This window comes from Phaethon lepturus, unplaced genomic scaffold (genome assembly GCF_000687285.1).
Source record: "Phaethon lepturus isolate BGI_N335 unplaced genomic scaffold, ASM68728v1 scaffold13646, whole genome shotgun sequence".
Classification (NCBI taxonomy): Eukaryota; Metazoa; Chordata; class Aves; order Phaethontiformes; family Phaethontidae; genus Phaethon; species Phaethon lepturus.
The window spans coordinates 332-24,437 of NW_010545364.1; the positions used below are offsets into that span (position 1 = coordinate 332).

General features: G+C 42.6%; 1 protein-coding gene across 1 annotated transcript; it reads right to left on the reverse strand.

The window, feature by feature from the left end:
- Window positions 1-8,789: 8,789 nt before the first annotated feature.
- Window positions 8,790-18,943, reverse strand: NUDT3 (nudix (nucleoside diphosphate linked moiety X)-type motif 3). Its single transcript, XM_010288917.1, has 4 exons — window positions 18,839-18,943; window positions 10,811-10,855; window positions 9,974-10,058; window positions 8,790-9,126 (listed from the first exon to the last, which is right to left on the reverse strand). Exons 1-4 carry the CDS (start codon window positions 18,890-18,892, stop codon window positions 8,957-8,959), a joined length of 354 nt encoding a protein of 117 aa, XP_010287219.1. The 5' UTR covers window positions 18,893-18,943; the 3' UTR covers window positions 8,790-8,956.
- Window positions 18,944-24,106: the final 5,163 nt, after the last annotated feature.

The following is a 24,106-nucleotide window of genomic DNA, read 5'->3' on the forward strand; positions in this document are numbered from 1 at the left end:
TCCCGGTGCCGGTGGCACCCAGTCTCTCCCACAGCCAGGGGCTATTTCCACGTGAGGGGCTAAGGACTAAGGGTAAGGACTTTATGAAATCGGTGTCAGCAACTTTAGAGTCAGGACCACTTCTGCTCCACGAGGCTCTTGGTCAGGACCAGAAACTTCTGAACGAGGCTATCCCATGCCTTAACGTTCACCCTGGTTTTATTGCAGAGTGCCCTCCCCGCTCAGTCAAGCCCGTCTCAACTTCAGGCTGTGGCTCACATCCCTCGAAGTTTTCTTTGCCAGACTGTGGAATATAACCACGCCACTTCAGGGAGGGCTTTCTCCTCCGGTGACACATCACTGCCCAGTCCCCAAGAGTGTGAAGTTCACGAACGTGGGTAACAGCGCCGGGAAGAAGAGAGACCACGCAGCAAGCAGAGCCGGGTGTGAAATACTGGCGTGTTTATTGGTTGGCACTAGATTACAGCCTACACTCTTGTCAAACTTGCATCCACAAATTTTGTTGGGTTTTTTTTTCCATTTTTTTCATCTTTTAAAGACAATGATGATCTGCCCCTCACACACAACTCAAACAGAGGAAACACCTTGATAAAGGAACCAGACCGCCAGGCTGCCGTACATCAGCGCAGCTTCACACCGTCTCAAAGTCTGGCTCAAAACACACCCAGGCTCACTGCAGAGAGAGACAGGGGTTTGTAATGACACCAGAGCTGAGCCTGGAGCACATAGAGAGCCCTCCGGTCTTTCTGGGAACACCATGGATGAAAAGATCAAAATTATGTAGATACACACACCTGCCAGCCAAGACTAAGCAGGAGCAAGAGAGCACCTGCATTATTCATAGGCTCGAACTAAGATCTGAGCCTCAAAGAAAACAAAATGTGTTTCCAACTGAATGCATTTGACTTTGAACAAATCTGTCGTAAGACCAAGTCCAAGTCAGTAAGAAAGAGAAAAAAGCATCAGCTGAAATGCTAGATTTCCAAAGTGCCCTTGCAACTGTAGTGTTTTTGCAAACCATTTCAACTTAATATATCATTAAAAAACCATGTTAACTTCCGAAAATTAGAAACACAGAGCACTGGAGTGAGGAACAGGAGTCCGCAGCCAGAAAAGTAAACCAAAACAGATTATGGGAATTGCAAGCCCAAAACCATCTAGAATTCACGGAGAATTGAATATTTAACTTATTTACGATTCATTGAAAATCACTGACAATCTCAGGCTTCTTTTAATTCTAATAAATTAGCAAGTTTGCTCTCTACTCAGTTTTCCTCCTCCAAACTCACTTACACTTCCACGTGAAAGCTGGGCGGCAGCAGCAGCACAAGAGCCCCCACTGAGATACCCCAACCGACACCACCAGGTCACACAGGAGCAGGAAACCCCGGGAGATCCCACCACGCTCCGCTGCTGCCCTCGTCCCACCCCACCCCACCCCAGGCCTGGACACCTGGATGACTGAAAAAAAGTATCTGCAAGGTTTAAAAACCATTTTCCATAGGGACTGTGCACACCGGCGCTGCCAAGCGAGAGGTCGGGACCTGGATCGGTATCCAAGTCTTATCCTTGGTCGCGAAGGTGAGTTTGAACGTACCAGCTCAGACACGAACAGAAGAGACAGTCAAAGCCCCGCGGCTTTGATTCTGGAGGTATCTCGGTTCGATAAGGAATGGAAAAGCCTAAGGCAGAGATGCTCGCAGCCACCGACATCCAGCTCGTGCTGTTCGCAGGGTGACACACGCCCGTTATTTTCCCCACTGCCAGGCACAGGCTCTGATGGGGTCTGGGATCCTGCCCTCCCAGGGAGTCTCGGGTACGGAGAGGTCGTGAAAAGACTGAGCAGAACATGCAAAGCGATCATTCCGGATCTTCCGATTTAATAAATACAAAATAGGACATACAGGGAGTTCAGCAAACACCTCTTGGACCTCCCGAGGTTAATTTCTGAGGCAATTCTAGAGCCAATTTCTCAAGCATATCTTCAAAATTCTCACTTTCCCACACACAAAAAAAAAGAAAAAAAACCCCTATCAACTAGCACCAAAAAGAGATTTTATAGATCTCCTAAATACATCTTCAATCCAGTTAAGTGTTCTTTTTCACCCACCTACCCCTCTCTCTCATTTATGTACAGACCTTATGACACTATACCCCGTAAAACACTTCACGTATCTACACACCACCTTCCACCACCGAAGCCGAGAGTCCTCTCTAACCGTATTAAATTCATTCTAACACTGAGAAAAGTGAGGAACATACACATATATATCTATGTTATAGCCTCCAACACTGAGACACGATGAGAGCGTACACCAGAAGCAAGGTCACCTGCGCCCCGGGCTGTGATGTAGCCACTAGATGATGCTATCTTATTAAGCAGGAGGAACAGAGCCAGGAGGGAAAACCGCATCATTTAAAAGCAGGACCAGAGCAGTCGATGAATTATACAAAGCTGTTGAGTATCTTTATAAAGTAAGAGCTCTTCATGCCAACAAGCATCTGCAACAACTTCATTTCTTGGTGCAAGTTCCGCCAAAGAGACCGACAGATTTCGATCCTCTCCTGAGAATCAGCACCAGCCATAGCTTCTACTCCGGGAAAGTTAAACATTCAAACCTATCTTTCACAAAACTCCCAGATCACCCACGTTTCCTTTCAGTGGATGCTTTGCACAGGTACAAACATTGCATCTGGCTGTCTGAAAAGCACAAACATATCTATTTGGGGTAAAATGGTGTTTCTGAGAACGAGCAAGAAAATCTAAAGTTGTTATAATCGAGAGACGTGAACATTCGATCTGTGCAGCTTCAAATATTTTGCTCTTCTGGAGCAACCAGCATGATGCAAAATGGTGAACACATTTTCTGCATGGAAAAGCTGAGGCAGAGGCCCAAAGTCCAGGCTAGATCTGGGAAGGGAACTGAGGATTCCTGACATTCCCTACCCACATTTTTAGCCACTAAATACTTTCTGTGTCTGCACAAGGGAAAAAGCACCAGTAGCAGATGCCGCTCCCTTTCAATTTTTCAGTTTATAGAGTTTGCTTTAAGGCACAGTCAAGATCCCACTGAATTAAACCGCCTTCTTGCTCAACAGAAATGTGGGGAAATGCACGCAACGTCCATCTGCAGAGTAAAAAAAGCTGATGTGAATGCTTCAACTGCAACTCCTTTCCAGCCCCCAAACCAGAGCTCTTACCTTCCTCCACGGCAGCAAGACCGAAGGTGACCATCCCTTCTCTGCAGCAGGTTGTGTGGGTGCTCCACAGCCACCCGTGGGTGGAGGAGCTCTGAAGCACCAACACCCCAGGGTAAGGCTCTGCCCCTTCCCCACCAGCACACCTCAGCGTTTTTATTTCGCAGCACAGCCATTAGAGAATGTACCTCCACTGCTAAGCCGGAACCAAATCAACGTAAGAAGGAACCGCGTCCCCAAAAATGAAAGAACAAGGAAACAAATCCCAAAGGATGCATTTTAAAAAGATACACAGACAGCACACGCACTCACCTGCCCGTGCCACCTTCCTACGGCGAAGCAAGGCAAGGGCCGTTCCCTGAGGAGAGCCCTGGCCAGCTGCCTTTACCTGTAGATCTGAGCTTCTCATAGCGTAACGTACAGAAAAGAGCCCAGTTAAATCACAGCAGGTTTTCTATCTAGGACCAACGGACACTCCCAAGTATTTCTTGCCTCTTACTGTACTGAACATGAGGAAGGGATGGGGGGAAGAAATAGCGAGACTAACAAGCCAGGTATACGATTCCCATCCAATCCACACAGCAGCTTAAAAACCTCACTATGAAGTGTCCCTCTGACAAAGCCTGTATTTTTATCCCCTGCTATTTGGTTTTAACTATAGTTACTGGCTAATGGAGTTTATCAATAATATCAGTTTACAACTTCAGCTCTGTTTAACAGCATTAAACATAAACAAGGGAGATGACCATCAGCAACTTCTGAATTACCTTTTTCAGGTGCTGCAACTGCTCTAAGCTTACTGAACAGCCCAATTCTGGTACTTTCTCTTTGCTAGATTCATCTCAAGATATTTCAGCTGTAAAACCACTCAGAGGCTACATGCCTTATTCTGAGAGTTCAAAACCATGAGCAAGTAATGTTTACCCTCTTCTCCAGTGCTCGTGGCACAGCAGCCAGTGAAAAAGACTGTCATCATGTCCTGCACCCTCTCAGTTGTCACTGCCTCAGTCCTAAAGAGTTTTTACAACTCGAAGTCTAATGCATTTTCAATTTGGGAAAAAAAAAAAAATAATTTTTAGCTTGCAAAGTAGCCATTAATTCAAAGGAATGTTTTGCCAAACAATACACCTGGAGAGGCAAACGCCAAACACTCGTAACTCCTCAGAAATCACTGCACTCTGCCAGAGCTCCGGCTAAACCCTATGAGAGCACAAAACAGCTCGGCCAGTGCTGGTAAGAAGTAGAAACACCGTGCAAAGATAAAGGAGGTACAAGCCTCCCCTGCCTTTGTAAGAATACCGAGTTTCTCTAATGCAAATAAACTATTGTCTAGAATTAAACAATCCATCTTTGTGAAACAACCAAAAGACATCTTTGTGAAGCAATCAGAAGTACTTTAACAGCACCGAATGCCAGATTTCAGGGAGAATGGAAAAATAAACCTTCTTTCACTCTTTTCTAAGCATCTCCCAGGAAAAGGCGTCACCTCCCGGGCCCGTCAGCATCACATCACACCCTCTCGTAGCCAGGCACCGACCCCAGCACGCATAGCCGTGTGGCACACCTATTAAATACTGTGGGAGAGCTTCACCAAATAGAGAATGATACATGCTACTTTTAACTGAAAAAAAGGTTCTTCCTTTTGAAACGTGCCTTTGAAAAGCCTCAGCATGAGCAAAGTCAAATTTGAAACCCAAAAACCATTTTACAGTAACCACTTCAAGACAAAGGTGCTGTATGTTTCCTACCGCACACAATTTCTAAGCTGACATTAACCAACACATCGAAACCCTCGTCCCACCGTACCAAAATCTTATTTGAGAGCACCCTCCTAGAGCTCAGTACGTAAAATTTCAGCTCCGCTACGTTTAATTACACTTGGTTCTCTTCTGCAGACGGATGTCCACCTGCCTCTTGAGTTTTATGCATTATTTCAGGTCATCAGAAAGGTATGAGATCTGACAAATCCCACTGGAAGAATTAAGCGCCAGCTGCTGGAGACATTGGTACCCCTATGCGTCTTCCTTTTTTTCCTGCTCCCACATTGGAGTCAAACAAACAGCCAGTACACCCCTACCCAGCATACCCACGAACATCTTCCTGCCACAGCAGTAATCCAAGCCGGTCTGTCAAACACTGCCAGTTACAGCGATGCAGATTTTTCCAAGTATTTTAAGGTTCAAAAGATCATCTCGCTAAGCGGCGGCGTTGAAGTGCTGAGTGCACGTCTCCCTTTAAGGTCTCAAATACGTTTAAACATCCCGATCACGGGATGCAACTCTGCTATATGAGGATTTCTAATTTCGACAATACCCGAGGAAGTGAATCAATGTTGAGGAGTGGGAACTGTTCAGAGAACCTCCCTGTGCTGAGCGGTGGGTCTCCCTCTTCCTCTTACTTCATCACTCATCTTGCAACCCTAAGGTGACAGTTAGGTGCATAGAGAACTCCAGTACTCAAGTGTTTCAAGGGCCAGGAATTTTCTCCCTCCTCTTCCTTGCAGGCAGACTTGCTTCTTGATGTATCAAGAGTGAGGTGTCCTTCTATACACTATCAACATTATGTATGAAAAGCAGCAAGGGAAGAAGTAATCTTATTAGTGAAATTACTCTACCCCAAGAGGTTGCAGAGGACACTGGAAGCTTTTTATGAGACCCCTGGGCTCAGGGGTGCAGCGAAAGGCCAAGCTGGAGGCTGTGCATCCTCAACATTGCCTGGCATTTATCCCAGACCCGATTTCAGAGGACCAAGACAAGCATCTGAAACCTGCAACTTGAGGGTGACTTGACAAATTTGCTGCAAACTCGCAGGATGTCTAAACGAAGCATCGTTATTCCTCTTACATAAATACACCAGTGCCAAGTAAGATGGAAGCTATGTTGAAAGCCGAACTACGAACAGTATTCTTCAACAGGAAGCTAAGACACATGGTAATGCTCGATTTAAGGGGTCAGGCTAGACACTACATCGTTTGAGGTAAGTATCCCACTATCTCCAACACTAGCTCAATATAGCACCAGTTTTAGCAATGCTGGAAGTCTGAGTTTAGTCCTACAGGGTTTTTTAGCTGTTGGTCACGACAGCAGCCCTAAGCAGTTTAATCAAGCAGGCACTAGTCTGTGCTGGGAAACCCAGAGTGCGCGCCATACCTTAGAACAACTCTTTTGTCACTAATAAAGGTAGTTTGATTGTCGGTCCCAAACCACTTGAACATCATTTTGGATAAAATTGCTTAAACTGCTAGGGCACGCATCTGTATCAGTTACTAAGAGAAGAACCTCAGATGCTGAGGAAGACGGGAATTCGTGTGGTGCAGGGAGAGATTCAGGTAGCACAGGACTAAGGCCTGTTTTGAAATCCGCATCTGTTGAATAAAAGCTATTTCTACCCCAGGAGCTATTTCCAGTTAAGAAAGCATAATACCAGCCACTCGATGTTACTGTGTTAACAGCATCAATTCATGCCACATTAAAACACTTTCTTGGCACAATTTATTTTTCTGACCCAAACAAATAAGCCATTAGCAAGTCATTAACAACATTCTATCCTAAATTGTCAGTTTAACAGCCCTGTAAAAACATTTTTAGTTTAAAAACAAAAATGTGCATGCTGTTGATATTAAAACTGCAGTTACTCTTTCAGGAGTACCAGCTGTTTTGTTGCAAAGCATTTTCAACATACTAATCTGTACAGTAAAGACAAAGACTCAATTGAAGGCAGTAGATGGTTGTGTTAGGTGCCACTCACGGCTCGGTAACAGCAGACTGTCTGAATTTCTTGTACACTTCCAGATACAATATTCAAGCCCTTTTAAGAGTTTGGTTCAGGTCGATCAGCACAGAGTAAGGAAGTATTGTACATTCGTCTCTAAGTTGAAGTGAACTGAACTGGTGTAATTTAGGCTCAATTCCAGATGCTCGGTTTCAAGCTACTTCTTGAATAATGCCTCTCAGCTTTTTCTTATGCATCGTTTTTCATGTTAGCGATCACTGGCACTGCTTTTGGCCTTGCTACTCCACACTGATGAAAGCAAGGAGAACAAGTAAAGGAACAGAATAGGATCTTAAAATGAACAGCTTCTTGCCAAACCAGCAAGGATACTGTTCCCCCTTGTCCCAGGCTCCATGGATTTTTCTATCAGATTTTCATATTGTAAGTGCTTCCCGGGAAGAGAGAAAACTCTGGAACAGCGAGTATTTATTAGAATTCTTTTTTTTGTTAAATAAAGAGGAGGAAGGGAAAAAAAAAAAAAAAAAAAAGAGTACTGCAGATTTAATTTCACATCTTGGCTATGCTCTGACAGAGAAGTCACTGAACTCAGCAACTACTTCTTGTCCCAAGCCAGGGATTAATTAATGCCCCTCCCAAAACTTGTACCTGTCCCAATCCACCCCCCAGCCCCAACCCTTCCCATTTCATTTCCCAACTAGACAACACTGTTGGCAAATCAAGACAGCATGAAACGTACATCAATAAAAACAAACAAAATAAACATAATGTGAAGTGTGCCAACGCATCAGGGGAACTATCCTATTAAACGGTGTACTTCTCCAACTAGCAATTCTGCTTGGGAGTCAGCTGTACCTTTCACAGAGGGAGAGTTTAAACAGTTTGAGCATGCTCCATGGCGCAATTGTACGTGCTGCAGAACCACAGGACAAGAGATTGAACACCTGATTTTTTCCCCCCCAGAACTTCTTTTCAGGGACACACATGGTTATCCAACCAAGGGTTCGTGCAGTAACACTCAGTAAATACAATCCGATGCTTTAGCACAAATTACAAGTATCCAGTTCAGCACGGTATAAGGCATGTGGACAAGAAGAGACATCAGCAGAACGCAGCAGGATCAGCAGAACAGCATTGGTGATTGACGCTCCAGTTTGTCAGACTTTGACCCCACTTTGAATCCCTGATTCCTACCATAGACAAAGAAATTCAGTTTCTATCGTAGCATTTCTGAGGCTATTTATTTTTGGCCAAGTGTTAAAAGACCAACTCCTTTTTGTTTCATTTTGATGTAAATGCAGGAACATTGGCGGAAGCTGTAGGAGAAGCAACAGAGCAGCAGGGATGTCCGCAGGTGATCAAAACTCTGCCCTCAACTTCAAGTGTCACTGCACTAAATCAGGAGATACTGTATGGGGAGTAAACTGGCCCAGCCACTAGCACTGTCACAGAATGTGTGTTTTTTAAAAAACAGAACAAAAGGCAAACAGATTAATTATGAATCCTTCTTTTCAGAAGCAGGCCAGGATTAAAAAAATTCCCGCAAAATTAAAATGTTAGATTCACCATCTAAAAAAAGTTTATACATATGCGCTGAAGAGTGACCACCACACAGGTCTGAACAGCACCTTACAGTACAGACTAAGACTTAAAGAGCTGATCTCACATTTGAAGTCTTTTAATTAAAAAAAAAAGTGGCTATGGCTGGGATGACACAAACGGGACACTTCAGAACACAAGGCAGAGGCGAAACTGGCAGCCTCGCTCGCCAGGCCATGGAAGCGGTATAACGGGAAAGGGGCACTTCATGCACAAAATGTATTTTACAAAATACATATCCAAAAAGCAAAAAAAGCCAACAAAAAAAAATCCCACCTTGCACTAAATTGCAGCACTCTTAACACTTGCTCTGCCACAGGCTGCTGCCCATGCCTTGTTTGATAGAGGAGGCATGTGAAGAAGGGGAAGGGGGAGGGAAATCCATGTTTCAGTCTATTTTCCAAAACTTCTCTCATAGGGACGTCTTCAGTCATCTGATGTCAGACACGGAGCTCTCAGAGTACGTCGTGGTCATGACAGGAGTGCCGTTGTTTGCCAAACAACCTTGCCTCAAGGTTTCAAAATATGAGGCTTGCACTGGTTTATGATACTGCAGAACTTTTATGGCATCTTCTATCTTAAACCATTCCCTTTTCCTTCCTGTGGGTAAAAAGAAAAATCAGTAGATGCAACAAAACAATGTTATCCTTTCTATGTTTAAACAATACTGTTGATTAGGTTTCAATCATTATTACGTGCACTAATGCTGCAAGAACCATTTCACTGTGTAGCAAAGCATCAGTTCAAAAGATACTGGGAAATTTTCTCTCAGGATTCTCTGATCTGAGGGGCCATCAACTCCAAACACAGGTCTTGCAATTCCCAATTAAAAAACCCCACACACTTATTTTGCTACTTCTGCAATTTCTGTTCAAGTCAGATAGTCATTTTAAGACAACCCACAATGACACATGCCAACCACCACCCAATTTCCATCAGTTTGCAAGTGAACCTCAATTTTTGGTGGACAACACTCATTTTTCTTTCCATAAACCCTCTTCCGCACACAGCCTGAGGAAAGTCAAGCTACAGGTGCTATTGACAAACCTCGTGCAGAACAAGACATTCATTTTCATTTGGGAATCCAATTTAAATGCAAAGATTTCAAAAGATAAAGGGGAATAATTCATCCACACTGCCCAAATATATTTTTGATTAGTCTTTGAAAGGACAGCTCTTCATGCTCCTTGTTTAGTATCTTAAAGTGCAAGACTTAAATACAAAATTGCTGTAGAGGCAGGTGTACAGCTTAATTAACTCCTCTTGGGCCACAGAGGTTACAAAAGCATCAATTTGACCACAATTTTTTTTCCCAAGCAGCCAAAGGACACACCACTGCAACTCTTCTCAACCACTCTCACAAGGACTCCCGCTCGCAGAGGGATGCTGAGCTGATGTGTTTCATCTGCATCAAGCCAGTTAATGCTAGCAAGCACAAAGAGCTTACCAATATTGACAGAGTCCTCCCAGTCTTCCAGCACTTCTGTGACGATAAGTACGTAAACATATGTCCTGTGTTTCCTGTCCCGATTCTAGAAGGCAAAGGGAACAGGACAACGACAAAGCTACCAAAGGAGAAAAGGCAGGTGGGCACATGCAAGCTGCCTCACTATGGTGCTGCGGTACCTTACCTGCAGTTTCTCTCACATTAGAGCTATTAAGAATTGTTGTGTTTTAAATGAGCGGTCTGAAAGTATCAATAGGGATTGCAGCCAAAAAGTCTAGTTCTTAATCTGTGGTGGATGGATATGCTTATAAATCAGTTCCTCAGCTGGGATGGGGGGGAACAAACACAGGAAAGGTTTTCATCTATTTCACACAACTCTGAAATAGTTAGTGAAAAAACAACTGTAAGAAGAGCTGTGTCTGGTACCTGTTGACTATGCATCTCACTAGTACTCATAAGGTGTTGCTGCACTCCTCACCGGAGCGCACACACTTTACCACATTGCAGAGGCCAGTTTGGCAGCGGGTGATGGCAGATGCTAAAGAACAAAGGAGAGGCACTGCTCCCCAGCTGGTGGGTGGCAGGTTTTGGCAGCAAGAAAGGTATGAAGGCACTGAGAATATTCACTTGTTACACTGGCTCGTCACTCATGATTTCAATTGAAATGGAAATTGCAGATGATCAATACCACTGAAAGGATCAGCATGCATTTTCATTTAAACTGGGAGTTTTAAGTCTTCCTTCAAACTACTTTACTTCAAAACAAACTAGGAAGTGATATTTAGTCCAAGACAATTTTTGCACCAAAATTTCACAGCCTCAATGTCTGAAACTTACCTCAAAAATTCCCACTAATCTTCCTAACGTCCCTTTCACTCCAGCCTATGAAAAGTTCAAAGAGAAAAACACACAGACTTTAGCAACAAGTCAGTACATATTCTCTTACTTGTTCTGCAGGAGCAGTTCCTTTAGAACAGGAAACAAATGCTGTAAAATCATGTTAATCTGAAAACAACATGGTCACAACAAAAATGACACAGATGTATCATGAGCTCTAACCATGCATGCATTCCAAAGAATTTTTCTTCTATTCAAACCATTCTGCATTCAGTCTGGAGGAAAAAAAAAAAAACAACTATTTGACGAATTACTAATTGCATACCAATACACCCTGAATGACCAGAATCTCCTCTAAAGGTTATTACAGTCTAAGCATGGATAAAATGTGCTTTGAGGTTTAGCAGTTTTACCTCTTTAAAATTACAGTTTAAGAAAATAACTTTAAAGTATGTAGAAGACATCCACTTACACCATCAAAGGAACACGACAGCTACCAGGTATTTCAGGGATGTCCTGCAAACATTTGAAGCAAGCTAATATAAACATAAAATACTTTCAATGTTGTAATGTGGCTTCCACAACAGGAACGCAAAGACTATTTGATATAACAAAATGCAGATGTGCATTGAAAGATGACTTTTGAATCAAGCACAGACACAAATCAAGAGAAGATCTAAGCAACAGTTTTGTCTTCTATTTGACTACTACTGAGTATCTACCCACTTCACCTCATTTGCTGTCACTTTTTATATATCCACTTCACACAGTCACTTTCTAAAAGTGTTGTTTCTCACCTCTGCTCTCAGGCTTGCATCATGCATGAATGCAAAATGCCATCCCACTCTCCTGCCTCTAGACCCCCCGCTTTTTCCCCAATAATTTACATTCCCTTCTTTTTATGACTGTAAATGGTTGGAACTCAGACAAGATGAGATTTTGCTCCACGATTTAATTGGTCTGAAACAAGACACACGATCTGGCATACAACCCAGCTACGTTTGGAAGGTAAATTCGTCTGCCATCTCTGGCAGCTGGAACACATCCTAAACAGCCCAGGAAAATAGTGTCTCTGCTCTTGCAGACAAGATATGTAGATCCAATTATGTCAGTTTTGGTTTTTTTAATAAAAATTTAAAATAATAGTAATAAAAAGATGAATAAAAAGATGTTTGGGTGAGGGAAACTAAATATTTAGTAAGACAAATTCTCTGTCCCAAGCAGCTGAGATACACCATTTCCTACTTGTTCCACTACCACACAGCTGCAGTACAGTCATATGCTTTTAGAAAGGAAGGAAGAACTCTTAGTAATTAAAAGATTTTACTGGTTAAGTTCCCAGCCTACTAAATGAACACACAGCTTACTGAACAATACAGGCAGAGCACACCTCACTGTCCTTTCTAACAACAGCTGATGGCAGAATTGCCCCAAGAGAAACGGATTTGTAGCCCCCCTCCCCGCCCCGCCAAGCATACATAGAAACGTATAATTCTTTCTGCAACATGCTCCCTGACCTCTACTTCTAGGAAGGAGCTTTTCAACCGAATCTTTTATGTTTTTTTTGGATGCAAAATTTACTGTCTCATCAGTATTTCTGACATTCTGCTCAGCCCATAGGTGGGCCACTGACTATTAACCACAAGGCTATTTCTGGAGTCAAATAGCAATTCCATGAAGGTCAATGTACGTGTGTATGCGCACACCAGCATGCCTAGGACAGATAACTGGTTTTGACCTTTGTGGACGAGTGATTTTACCTCATCTGCAAAACTGTTGCTGCTAACTTAGACTTCTCTCAGAAGTGAACAGGAAAGCAAATATTTCAAATGAATTATTTCATTCAAAGACCTCCTTCATGATCATGGGGGGTTTTTTTTTTTTTTTTTTTTTTTTTTTTAAGATAAGCAACCATTCCAATAAGCCACCAATAACACAGAGAGGAACACAAGGCTTCCACCTTCACAACTTTCGTACATAAATACATTAAAAGGTGAAGAATCAAATGTTTCAGGTAAATAACTGTCTTAAGACAATTTTCTTCATTTGTTCCCGGAGAAGGCTATTGAATTTCTGCTCTCCCTACTTACCTGCAGAAGCACTGAATCAAAATCCAGGGATGATGTTGTGATGGTTTAGCAAACTCTCAAGCCTGACTAGAAGCAAATTTATCTTCAGGCAACCAGCCAGCCTGGAAACTAAGCGTGAATAGTGTACAAGCAGCATCCCAAGCAGTTTAACCCCAGCTCTAAAACTGCTTGAAGTAATACAGGCAGGTGAGGAGCCATTCCTTCTATTCTGGTTAAAGAGACAGGGGATAGAAATAACGCGCTGCCTGCAAACTAAGATCATCCGTCTCCATTCTGTCTATTCTTACTCACTCAAAAAGGCACAAAAAGTCATGCCAAGACAAACACACACTGTAGGAAAATGATGTTGAATTACCATTAGACAACTCAAAAAAGTGCTAAGGTTTTCTTCACGTATGAATTTACCACGTAGTAGTAAACGGTGACATAAATTAATGGCTTGATTCAAACAAATATTGGGCTGATTTTATAACGAGAGTCCTTAGCAAGGACTGCAAAACACATCAACCATTACACGCTGGAGACCAATGGCTCTCTTATCCTATTTTACTGGTATAGTGGATTTTAAAGACAATATACAGGACATCTAACAGACCAATCACATTGTTGTACACCCATTTTTGATATAGCACTTAATTCACACATAAGTAGGAAAGTCACAGTCTCTGTATAATCATGTACTTTGTTTAATGGGACAGATGAACGTGGAAGCAGAATTCACAGTCTCACACAAGTTTCTAACATAAAACTTGCCCAAAACATTCGAGAAAATAATCTATAGCTGTTATCACTAACAAAGCAAGCTAGACAAGGAGCAACAAAACTGCCAGGCTCCTCTTTGGGCAAGGTCCATACCTCTTGCTTTCCTACGGGGCAAGCTCTCAGCACCTTCCTGACTCACCTTCACTGCAGGACAATGAGCATTTTCTTGGAAAGTTAAAAGCATAGTCACAGGCTTAGCCAGGATTGAAGCTGGAGCTAAATCTTAATTTGCACCAGATGACTCGGGAATTTCCTCCTCGGTAGTAAATGGATTGAGAATCCTCTGCCCTCACGAGCCACAGCAGTTAAGTGTCTGGCAGAGACAGAACAATTTATTTGGGCACGTGTTTCCCCCACCGTCTTAGAAGTGCTGCACACAGAAACCATGCTGCAACCCTCAAAATATATGCATAACCCAGGAGGACGCTATTAAACCTATCAACAAGTAGGAGAGCACCAGCATCGACCACTCCATCTGCAGGTGTGAAAATAAAGCAAATCAATCCAATGACGGTATTCCCATCATTTTATACCCAGGTATAAAAAAGGGCAGACAGAGCTTGCAAAATGAGCTGCTCTTTCATCGTTCAGCAGAGCCAAATCAGTGTCCAATGCCTCAGCTAGTCCTCACTGGAGGAAAAGACAGGTCTGGCAAGAGGGCATCAGTGTCACAGCGACAGCCAGCGGCCCCAAAACAGCACATGATTTCAAACTGCTGCCGCATGCCCAGAGGGGTGGGCTGGGCGTTCAGGACAAGGAACAAAAATCTGGAGGAAATGAAGCTTTACTAGTTCTGCTGCTCACGGAACAACTTGTTTTAATAAAGAAAAATTACTGAAGACATCCAAGAACAGCAGGTTCAGGTTTCAAAGCTGAAAATAAGTTTGGGTCAGATGCAAAAAGCAGCCTGCAGCAACACCATCTGTTCCTAGGGGCAGCTTTTATTTCCTTCCATCTGAGCTAAGGAAAATGTGGGTTGGAATTTCAGCTATTTTACTTTGCTCTATTAGGCTCAAAGCCTGCATCTACTACAGATTACTGCTGGGCAAGAGGAGGACTGTGGTAAAACACCCAAATCTTTGCTCTAATACTTACAGTACCGAAGGTAGTAAATCACACCCATAAAGACTGCTAGCTTAGACAAGTTCTAAAGACACCAATTACAGACCTACTAGGCAAATTTTCTTGCTGTCTCTACCGTGTCTCAGAGAGGGTTATACTTATTTTTCTAATTCTTTACTGCATTACAACCAGTACATGCTTTTACTTTTATGAAATAGAAATGAAATACCATGACAAAGAAAAGAACTTTAGGATGTTTCCCTCATTTTTATCAAGTTTGAATATACAGGGTAACAGAGAGCAGAGAACTTGGTCCACGATTTGCACGGAATATTACTAAATCTAGGAAGAGTTTGATGCCATCATCTCAGTCATTCATCCATAGTCCTTGCAACATTAAAAAAAAGGACTCGCTATTTTAGCACTCAAAGATACCAATATTCATATTCTAAATCACTTACAAAATACATGAAACAGAAATGATTATTTATAAAGAGGGGGAAAGAAAAAAAAAGAGGTCTAGCAACCAGATCAAAGTACTAACACGATGGACTATTTTTGATATTGGCATCAATTGCCTGTTTGATCACAGATCAAGCACAACTTATCTGGCTTTTGATTCCCATAAAGCAAGCACGACCAACACTCCCGTAATTTTATAGAACTTGACATTTACTAAGTATTTAAAGGTCAGGATGTGAAAGATGCTGTAAGTGCAAAACGAAATGCCTTTGGGTTTAACAGATGAGTGTGGAGGCTTTTTTCAAAGTCACTCTATAATAAGTTTCATTTAAAACTCTTTTCTAAAACATGTTCTCTACCAGTTCCTCACACCCATAAAAAACCCTTATTCCTAACATAAAATTTTGGGGAGAGAATGCAACAGCAAAAAAATCCAAGAATGAAGAAGCAAAAAATATACTACATCGGCGCTAATGACTGCTTTAAAAGGGCACATTATTTTTCTAGAAGGTGAACCTCAGAACATACCTGGAGTTTACAGCTGTGTAAGACTGACTACATCATCTTTCAGCTACTTGTCAGAAATAAGCGGTTTTATTCTGAAAAGGCTGCTCTTGTTCAGAGCTAGCACGCTTGTCTACTGCCACTTTGCCTAAAAACAACGCCCAAGAACTCATGTCACTTTAAGTTTTATGCAGTCAATGGCAAGCGTGACAAGTGTTAGTACCTGTCTACTTTAATACTTCTGCTAGTACAGATTAATATGGGTAAGGACTATCTCAAACTAGGACAAGGACTTTTAACTCAAACTGGGACAGAGGGATCACAGGTTTCAGTCAGAATCAACATTTCATTTTCAGAACAGTCTTCTAAAATTTTGAAAATCAGAAAGAGGGAAAAGTCAGTTTTCTTTATATGACCATTATTCCAGCAATCACATGGATAAACTCAAACACATACATTGTGAAATTAAAACAGTGAATGCAGAAGTTAAAAATCTTAGTTTAGGGAAGCACATTTTAAAAAGCAAATGCATACCATGCAAAAAAGAAGGAATTGAGAAAAAACAGCCTATTGTCATCTTCAAAGGCCACAAGCAACTGAAAGGGTAATGAGTCCTTCCAGCTCTTCCAACTGTCTCTTATTAAAACAGAAAAAGCATACCAAAGTCAGTGAAAGAAAGTCCACAGATTTCTTCCATAACTTTGACCAGCACGCAAACCACCTTCTTTTAGGATAAAAATTACTTTGTGTTCATTGACATGGAGGAAACTGGATTTTCTCTCTCCCAGCATAAGCAGCAGACTCTACCTGCTCAGCTAACCTCTTGTTTCCTTGCAAGCGACAGGCATGGCTGTCCCAGGAGAGGAGCAAAGACTTCAAACCTACTCAGACATCAGTGGCAACCACAAACTACCTGAAAAAGCCTAGATTCACATGAGAGGATGAAGAAGGATTACCAGCTAGCATGCACACCAGTTGCCCAGCAAGCAGCCTCCTAAAATACCTCTCCTGCTAAATCAATAGCACAAGCTGAGAAACTCGGTGCACAAAAATTCTTTACAGCGTTACAGCTGTAATATAATGAACGTTCCCCTCCCACATGCACTTTCCCCAGCAACATTTTACAGCAAACAGCTCACTGAGCTTAAGACAGTTGACATACATTGTAATTTTGTGTGGGGATCATAGGCAGCGTACTGGCACGCAAACCTATTCGAGGAAGGCCTCGCACACCTAAAAGCTCGCCTGCGTTTTCCACCCGTGTCAGCTAGCCTCATCATTAGCTGCAGAAGCACTCAAGTAATTTTATACACGACAGGCTGCTCTTCTGCAGACAGATTTCGGGAAAGCCTTTACCCTAACAGCATCCGATAGCTCCATTTCAGATTCCCACCCTGCATTCACATCACACGCTACTAGGTGTTCTGGAGGTTAGCCGTTGGGATAATCCTGCCGCTTTTGGAGCTCTCGATGTTTACTGTTTGTCGCGCGACATTCAAGCAGATAGGTGCTTCGCTGGGAATGACTCAACCCTGCCAGGCTGCCACAGTTTGAATTACATTCTCATTCGGCACCGGTCCACGTGAGCGAGGGAACACCAGCTGAGCGAGAGGGGATTATCTCAGCCAGCCCAAACCAGTTTCTTCACTGCAGACTGAGCCCATGCCAAGGCCTCCTTTCAGCCACCGAGCTGTCATGGAAAGAGAGCGACTCTTCCAAGGCGCTGCGCTGCCCGGGGAAGGGAGCGTCGATACAGATTTATTTTAAGGATTTGAAAGGCGAAGCCATGCACCTCCTGAATGAACCCTTGACTTCTGTATCTAATAACTTAATTATTAATAACGATTGGGTTGTAAAGCAGGAGCCTGCAGCTAAAAATATTTCTATTGTTCTGGTTAAACTCACTTTGGCTTGTAATGTGTTTGAAAGATCGCCGAGTTACTAAAAAAGCAGGAGCTGTATTACAAGCTGGAAACAAAATTTGCAAGCAGCAATCCCCAGTACTAGAGGGACCTAAAGACACTTAAAAAAAAACAAACTTTGACAATATAATCTTTCGTATCTTTCTGATAAACTGCCAGGTTATAAAAACATCCAAAGAGAAACACACAACTCTGGAACTGCCACATTACATTAGTCCAAATGCCCAAATATTCAGCATTTTGTTAGACAGCAGCAGGTACTTCCAAGTATCTCAGAGAAAAGCCTTCATATACAAGACAATTAAATAAAGCAACTACTGGAGAAGCCTCTGCCCAAGTCGCATCAATTAGCTCTTGATTACAAAAAGAGTACAAAGATTTATAACCCTCTTGAAAGCATTTTTAATCCTGCCTTATATAACTGTAAACCTACTTGGTCATCCATATATAATCATTTAATAATTTCTGAATCCAAGCATCTCTCCAATTTGGTAATATTCAGAAGTGAATTCTAAAGACGTTTTACATACAATGTAGTCAACTGCCATTTGCTGGTGTTAAATTCCTTACGAAGAATAAAATTGTTCCTCCAGCTTTATGAGAAAAATATGCCGCCTTTGTACAGATTACCAATCTGCTTGATCTGCTATTTGATCCCCTTTCTGAAACGGCTTCAAGTAAAAAAAACAAAACCATGAACACGTTAGGAATTGCTGCTTATAACTCTTATGACGAGTTTATCTTAAGTCACATAAAACTGAAAATACATATTAGACCAAAACATATTGAGGTCTCTATATTTGAGTGTCTTTAGTGGCACATAAGGTCTTAATTCTACCTTCTACCCAAGTATTAGATATTTCCACAAAAGCACAGCTGTTTTTTGAAGTTCTTTCAAGAAACTGTTCTTCATACAGAGAAAGAAAACAAAATGGAGAGTATCATCGTATGTATTGAAATGACTATAGCTTAATTTTATCTATTTTCAGTTAAAGGCATCAGGCAAGGAAAAGTTCATTCCAACTGAGAGCTTTAGTTACATTCCTATGCTATCTTTATTTAGGAATCCAGTTTCCTTCCCACATATGATGTGGGTACCACCAGTGACCCTCTATTCCTCTTTACCTTAAGGAAAACAAGCAAGAATGATGAAAACAAATTCCCAGAGCCTTGGCTAACAATCAGCAGCGAAGCTCCAGGAGCTCCCATTCTTGTCAAACACTCACCTCTTCACAGACTTCTCGCACAGCGGCCACATTGGGCTCCTCCTCGGGCTCCATGCCACCCCCAGGGACAATCCATCGATCAGGATGACGACTACTGCTAACCAGCAGCACCTGTGGAGAGCAGAGCACAGCTGATGTACACACTCAAGGCAATGCTCCTTTTCAGAGCCCAGCTGAAGAGCAGAAGTTGTCTTTGCATCTCTCACACCTCCAAACACAACCAATCCAATGAAAGTCCTTGAAAATACTCCACTTTTCCAAGACAATTTCCTTAGCCTCTTTCAGGCAGCTGTGCAAACCACATTATCAGTGACACAAGGCACTCCAACACTCCGAATTACTTCAACCATTACCTTCTCACTGCTCCAACGTGTTGCAGAATAAATTATCCCTCTGCATACCAAAATGACGATGTGCTATTTGATACAGCCCCACAATGCTTACTTATCTTATACCATTAAAGAGTTCACTGCTGTACTCCAAAATCACTATATAGTCTTGACAGCTCAGGATACACATCTTGCAACAACGTAATATGGCACAGAAGCTGCTTAGCACCTTCACCCTTTGCAAAAGTAGCTTGATTTAACTTTACTGGTACCTTTGGCCTTGGTCACCTCTGCAGTTACACTAATGACATATACAAGTCAGGTAACTGCCCATTAAAATATTTATGTGCAATTGTTTCAGCAAAGGTTTTCAACTTCCCTGTCTGTCTCTTCTTTTGCAGCAGGTACCAAAGAGCTCAACTCTGGAGCCAGCACTTGGTTACTTTTGGTTTAGACAAGGTTGTTCGGTAAGATATATGCAAAATATAAGCCTAAACTAGAGCACTTAAAAACCCTAGGAAAAGGTTGTATAGGTGGACAGACTTTTTTGAATAAGGAAAATGGTTCAACCTTGTTAATCCATTTTCACAGGAGGAATTTTTCATAAGCATGCTTTGTGGCAGTTTTTCTTGAAACACATTTTATTCCAGTGTAACTCTGCTCCGTACAAGTTCAGTTTTTGTTTTGTCATTTTCTGGAAACACAAAAAAGCTAACTAAATCTCAACTGCCTAAAAATTTTCCCAAACAATATCGAGACACTGTGCTTATTAAATCTACTTGCAATACATCCATGAGCAGAGATGGAAACTAAAAACAAAACTAATACTGTTTTTCAGCTCTCTAAACAAAGCTTGTTCATTAGAGTCATCATGCTATACTTCATCATTTCACTGGCACAAAGCTGAGAGCCAAAGCAACTTGCTCCAGAAACTTTCCAACATACCAGTCCAATTAGGTTACAGGCCAGCTGTAACAGTTTCAATCAGACATTTCAAAGTTAAACTGTGCGAGACACTAAAATCCCAGGCTTTACTGTGTAAATGTTGATTTACCAGTAGGATATGAAAAGATTTGCACTAATTATCAAGAGGAAACCTACCTACAGAATTCAAAATTAAACTTCTGAAACAGAAACAAGTGTAAGATTTCCAGGGTTTCCCAGTTCTTTTCTTTTGAAAATTCTCATCTGCCAACTGACAAAAATCACCCTACAAAGTGATTTTTCATTTTCCAGGGCCACCCACAGCACACCAGCTCAGCCCAGGGAAAAAAGGAGGGCCAACAGACTAGTACACGCTGGGGTGAGGAAATAAGGGTCGGTTGTGGGGGTCTAAACCACAGCTCTCAAACCAGGAGTAGCAAAGCTTAAGGCAGAAACTGAAGAGGGGTCACAACAAATGTTTTGGCAACTGCTGGTCTAACCTTTCCTAAGTCTGGAACTAAACTCGGTGTTCTCAAGTGTCAGCACTCCTCTAATAAGCAATTTTCTGCAGATCACACCAATAATAATGTCTCAAAGCCTCCTCTTCCTACTTCAGTCAGAATCCACATCTCAATCCTGCAACATTGTTTATCAAACCACTCCATTTAAATCCCTGAGCCCTCCCCAATCTAGGCAAACGCATACTAGAAACTACTTAAGCTGAGTGGGCTACCTTAATTCTACAGTCTCCTAACAGAGATGCTTACTACCTTAGCTGTCTTCTGGCTTAGGTTGCAAGGGAACAGCATTTACTTTATAGTAACATCCCGTGGGTTTGGCCTTCTTCAAGAGGAAGACAGAATTCCTTTCTCCCAAATATCTAATCCCTATCAAACACAATCAGTGAGCCATTCCTAAACAGGGAATGTAAACTTCATTCATCCTCTGAGCCTTCAAGGCTCAGGACACCAGCCAGGTACCACGAGCTGGGACTGCAAGGCCATCACCAGCAGCCACCTCTGGTTTACCGATATTTGGCCACTGCAGGCTCAGCACACAATGCTCTCACTGGCCTGTGCCATCTCACCATGGTACCTTTACGTTACAGAACTTTTACTTCGTCTTCTCTCATTACCAATACTGCCCACAGAAGAGCTTGGACTGAAATGCCTAACTTCAGGTCAGCAGTTGATTCTGAGGACAAAATTAAAAGAAAACTAACAGACATTTCAAGTATACCTTTTCTTGCCAGGTAAGGAAGCATCATCTTTGTAATTTCCAATTTAAATTCAGAGTCCCAGCTCAAAGAAAAAAAAAAAAAAGATTAAAAAAAGCTGCAGAAACAGGTCTTTGAAACTCAGCACAGCACACTTCATGCCATTGAACTCCTGCCACCTTCCACTTGTGAGAAAAAGTATCTGCTAAGAAAATCCCTGTACAAAGACTTTGACAGGAAAGCCTGCTGGACTGCTCAGACTGAGACAATGCCTTAGCAACACACTAGTAGGAACTTTTAGGTGTAAACAACAGTTTTAGGCAAAGTAAATTAACTTCAGCTGCTCTGGCAGTTGAGAGTTTTCTGAATAGAATTAACATGAACAACCCTCACTGGGAAGGAAAAACCTGTCATTCTCACACTTTTATGTAATCAGACTATTTCCTGTTTAATAAAAAGGAAATCCCATCAAGAGAGAGCAGGAAACATGCCCTACAAGGTCATTCTTTTAAAACAACCTTAAACAGGATATTGCTACCAATGAACTCTCCCAAGACAAAGGGGCCTAGTTCAAAATGAGGGTGAGACACTGTTGTACTTTTAAAAACCACACATCTAAAAAAGTCCTGTGTCCCAATATACGCAATGCATTCAAAGGGATCAAGTAAAAAGGTTTTTATAATCCAAATCATAGAATAGTTTGGGTTGGAAGAGACCTTTAAAAGATCATCTAGTCCAACCCCCCTGCAATGGGCAGGGACATCTTCAACTAGAGCAGGTTGCTCAGAGCCCCGACCAGCCTGACCTGGATGTTTCCAGGGATGGGGCATCTACCACCTCTCTGGGCAACTTGTGCCAGCGTTTCACCACTGTCACCATCAAAAATTTTGTCCTTAGATCTAGTCTCAATCTCCCCTCTTTCAGTTTAAAACCGTTACCCCTTGTCCTATTGTAACAGGCCCTGCTCAAAAGTCTGTCCCCATCTTTCCTATCAGCCCCTTTTAGGTCTTGGCAGCTGCAATAAAGTCTCCCTGGAGCCTTCTCTTCTCCAGGCTGAACCCCCCCAGCTCTCCCAGCCTGTCCTCCCAGCAGAGCTGTTCCACCCCTCTGATCAGTTTTGTGACCTCCTCTGGCCCCGCTCCAACAGGTCCATGTCTTTCTCATGCTGAGGGCTCCAGAGCTGGATGCAGCACTGCAGGGGGGTCTCACCAGAGTGGGGCAGAGGGGCAGAATCCCCTCCCTCGACCTGCTGGCCACGTTGCTTTGGATGCAGCCCAGGATACAGTTGGCCTTATGGGCTACAAGTCCACATTGCCAGCTCACATCCAGCTTTTCATCCACCAATACCCACAAGTCCTCATCACGGCTGCTCTCAATCCCTTCATCCCCCATGCCTGTACTGATACCAGGGGTTGCCCTGACACAGGTGCAGGACCCTGCACTTGGCCTTGTTCAATCTCAGGAGGTTCACAGGGGCCCGTTCCTCGAGCTTGTCCAGGTCCCTCAGGCACGTCAACTGCACCACTCAGCAGTGGTGTCATCTACAAACTTGCTGAGGGTGCCCTCGATCCCACTGTCTATGTCACTGATGAAGATATTAAAGAGTACTGGTTGCTATACAGACCCCTGAAGGACACCGCTCGTCACTTATCTCCATCTGGACATTGATCCGTTGACCACTACCCTCTGGATGCGATCATCCAACCAATTCCTCACCCATTGAACAGTCCACCCATCAAATCCATCTCTCCCATTTAGAAAGAAGGAGGTTGTGGGGGACTGTGTCAAAGGCCTTACAGAAGTCCAGACAGATGACATCGGTAGGTCTTTCCTTATCCACTGATGTAGTCATGCCATCACAGAAGGCCACTAGGCTGGTCAGGCAGGGCTTGCCCCTTAAGTTATGCCTGTCTCAAATCGCCTGTCTTCCATGTGCCTTAGCATAGCTTCTAGGAGGATCTGTTTCATGATCTCCCCAGGCACAGAGGTGAGGCTGACAAGTCAGTAGTTCCCAGGGTCCTCCTTGCTATCCTTTTTAAAAATGGGTGCAAGGTTTCCCTCTTTCCAGTCACCAGGGACTTCACCTGACTGCCAGGACTTTTCAAATATCATGGAGTAGCTTGGCAACTACATCAGCCAATTCCCTGAGGACTCTGGGGATGCATCTCATCAGGTCTCATAGACTTGGGTATGATCAGGTTCCTGATCTTCTCACAAGGCCTATTTTCAGAAGGCAGTATCGTCCAAATAATTTTTACAAACTGCCCCAAAGCCAGTAAAATGAGATCTTCTGAAAAACCACCTCTCCCTGAAAACCATTAATATCTGGGAGGAACAGCCTCAATGCTGCTTCCAAGATAAGAAACGCAGAAACCTTTTCCCCCAATAACTGAATGGGTGAACATAAATACCTGGGGAAGAGAAGATCCCAGCTGAGCAGGTTGCAGAAAAGAGATGTAAGAGTTTGTGTTTCTGCCATAACAAGGTCAGAATTAAGTTCCAGAAGAAACATGTGATCTAGCTTAAACCAAAAAGCCAAGACAGAGAACGGCAACTATACATTAATTTTACAACATAACTTGACAAAAAGTGTTATTCAATTGCTCAATTAGACTGAACATTTCCCAATACAACCAAATTTTACAAAATAAAAAGTAGAGTTTTTTGGAGGACCACCTCATATGTCCTTGATACCTACATTTTTGCTCATTAACTTCTTTATTACATAAAAACATTAATTTGAATATATACTAAAGAAGATAATAGTTGTAAAAAATATACCAAACGTTACTCTTTTTT

Coding starts and splice junctions, on each gene's coding strand:
- NUDT3 (XM_010288917.1), bottom strand. CDS start 18,892: ATGGAGCCCGAGGAGGAGCCCAATGTGGCCGCTGTGCGAGAAGTCTGT. Junction 10,856..18,838: donor TGCGAGAAGTCTGTGAAGAG/GTGAGTGTTTGA, acceptor AACTTTTCATAG/GCTGGAGTGAAAGGGACGTT. Junction 9,127..9,973: donor GGAGGACTCTGTCAATATTG/GTAAGCTCTTTG, acceptor TTTTACCCACAG/GAAGGAAAAGGGAATGGTTT.